The following is a 2,762-nucleotide window of genomic DNA, read 5'->3' on the forward strand; positions in this document are numbered from 1 at the left end:
AGATAGCCCTCATGTAGCTTTGTGCAAAATTCAAAACAAACAAACGTCAGTTGATTTTATTTCTTTCATATTTTGTAAATGTCATAATCTACTCGGGGATAATATAAGTACAATATAAGTTATGAATGTAAAGTTTGGAAATATGCATCGTTATGATAAGATAGTAATGACACTTACTGCATTGCTAACAGGGAAGGTTGGGTGTCAAGGGGACTACTAAAACATTTAAATGTTGTGAATTGTTTATACTATGTTGAATGTGTATAGCTTGACAGTATTTCAGGATAACAAACAGATCTCTTCTGTTTTTATTTAGCAAAGACCAGTATAATTATGGATACTCAACATCCAGAAGGTTTAGCAAAGATTCAAGCACTTGAGGATGAAGCTCGACAACGGAGTGATGTGTATGTTGAGCCGAGAACCTTCCAACGACCAGTGTTTACAGCTCCTCTGCATAACTTAGATGACCTGGTAGAGGGACAAAGTGCACACCTTGAGTGTCGATTGATTCCTGTAGGTGACCCAACTTTAAAAGTGGAATGGTTCTTTGATGAAAAATCCATACAGCCAGGTAAGTTATTACCTTTAGCCAGGTAAGTTATTACATTTAGCCAAGTAACTTATTACATTTAGCCAAGTAACTTATTACCTTTAGCCAGGTAAGTTATTACCTTTAGCCAGGTAAGTTATTACCTTTAGCCAGGTAACTTACTACCTTTAGCCAGGTAAGTTATTATCTTTAGCCAGGTAACTTATTACCTTTAGCCAGTTAAGTTATTATCTTTAGCCAGGTAAGTTATTACCTTTAGCCAGGTAAGTTGTTATCTTTAGCCAGGTAAGTTATTACCTTTAGCCAAATAAGTTATTACCTTTAAAGAGAAAAGGGACTAAAATAACAACAGTAAATACATACATATATAGAAATATCTAAAGGAATATTAAAATAACAACAGTAAATACATACACATACAGAAATATCTAATGGAATATTGTATCTGGGAAATAATCTACGAGTGTTCTGCTTGATTCGATAGACAACCACTGGGTTGTGAATTATTATATTATAGTTCTTCAGGATACTGCTTTATCATGGTTGATCTTATTTGTGATATATAGTTATACAAATATAAACATAAGTAGATAGAAGCCGGATTTTAAAAACACTTGGACAAATTTGATGTCTCTTGCTACAGTTCTAGCTTAAGACAGAATGATTCAGTTTTGGTAAAATCAATTAAATAATTTAGGTTTCTAAATTATATATCATTTTAGTATTGTTTTTGAGATATATTTGAGTTTTCCATTCTGTAATTTTATACGTTGATACTGTTTAACTTCTAATGAATCTGTTAATGTGGTTGAATGTTTTTTTTAAGTTGTGATTATTTTTATCAATGTATTTCTTCAAGGCTCACGTGTTAAGACAACTCATGACTTTGGCTATGTGGCTCTGGATATTCAGTATGTACGGCCTGATGATGTGGGTGTTTATATGTGTCGTGCATCAAATGAGATGGGTGAAGCGGTCACCACTGCCACCATCAAAGTAGTAAAAAGTAAGATAATTGTTTTAACTTATTGACTTCTGTTGGATGTATAAACTAGATGTACTAACAAAGACTGTGAGTACTGGTACCAAATAATACATAATGATTAATCCAGAGTGAAAAAATAATATGAAAATACAACAAAGCAGAATGCTTAAAAGTATATACATAACCTAACAAATGTCCATACCTGGTATAACAGGTTAATTTTATTTCCGTGAGTCTCCATAGTACACCATAATTCACTGTGAAATCAAGCTGAATTATTTAAAAATAGGTTGTTTTATAGCACAACAAGAAATGTAAAAAACAGAAGGGTGAAGAAACAACACTTTCAAAGGAGTTCGTAATTCTTAACTCCAGGTAAACAACACCAGAGAATACATGAATTGACACAGAATCAATAGCATTTTCAACTAATGGGGAAGAGGTGGCGTGCCCCAGTGGGACAGTGGTAAGTTTATGGACTTACAAGAGTAAAATACGGAGATTGATTCCCTGTAGTGGACACAGTTGATAGCCCAATGTGATTTTGCTCAAAAACAAACAAACAAACAATCTAATGGGGGAAGAAAATCTCTCAACTGATGTTAGGGTATGTATTAGTATATTTGTCTTGATCCTTAGAAAATGACCAACTTTGACAGATAAGCAAGAGCTTAAAAGAAAGATGATTCAAATATTGTCATTTTACAGAAAGTGAAATTTAAAAGTTATCATTATTATATGCATGTAAATTTAATTTAAATATTGACTTAATGTTGATGCCTTCAACATTCAGGTCCTCCTAAAATACAGGCCTAGCTAGGCCTGTGTATTAATATCGCCCTACTCTTTGTAAGTCTGACTTTGATTTTTATATTAAAGATAAATTGGAAGTGCACATTTTATGTATCTACATATGGCTGATTTCTGATTGCAGTATATATATATATATACATACATACATACTTCTGAAGTGCTTAAGTTGCTGGGTTCTGGGTGTTTTGAAATCTAATTTATTTTTTATTGATCCTTTATACTAATATTCTGATCGTGACTAGTTTCACTTGTGGACCACAATCTAATTGATTTTTTATTGATCCTTTATACTAATTTTCTGATCGTGACTAGTTTCACTTGTGGACCACAATCTAATTGATTTTTTATTGATCCTTTATACTAATTTTCTGATCGTGACTAGTTTCACTTGTGGACCACAATCTAATTGAT

At 32.5% G+C, this 2,762-nt stretch overlaps 1 protein-coding gene across 1 annotated transcript in view; it reads left to right on the forward strand.

Moving 5' to 3' along the window:
- Positions 1 to 2,762, forward strand: part of LOC106471424 (titin-like) — a gene marked incomplete at both ends in the record, with an annotated part of 82,671 nt that overhangs the window by 22,541 nt on the left and 57,368 nt on the right. Inside the window, 2 exons of the mRNA XM_013932025.1 lie at positions 317 to 574; positions 1,413 to 1,559. Coding sequence (XP_013787479.1) covers positions 317 to 574; positions 1,413 to 1,559 — 405 coding nt within the window. The remainder of the gene's footprint in view (positions 1 to 316; positions 575 to 1,412; positions 1,560 to 2,762) is intronic.

The sequence above is a fragment of the Limulus polyphemus genome, unplaced genomic scaffold (genome assembly GCF_000517525.1).
Source record: "Limulus polyphemus unplaced genomic scaffold, Limulus_polyphemus-2.1.2 Scaffold4614, whole genome shotgun sequence".
Classification (NCBI taxonomy): Eukaryota; Metazoa; Arthropoda; class Merostomata; order Xiphosura; family Limulidae; genus Limulus; species Limulus polyphemus.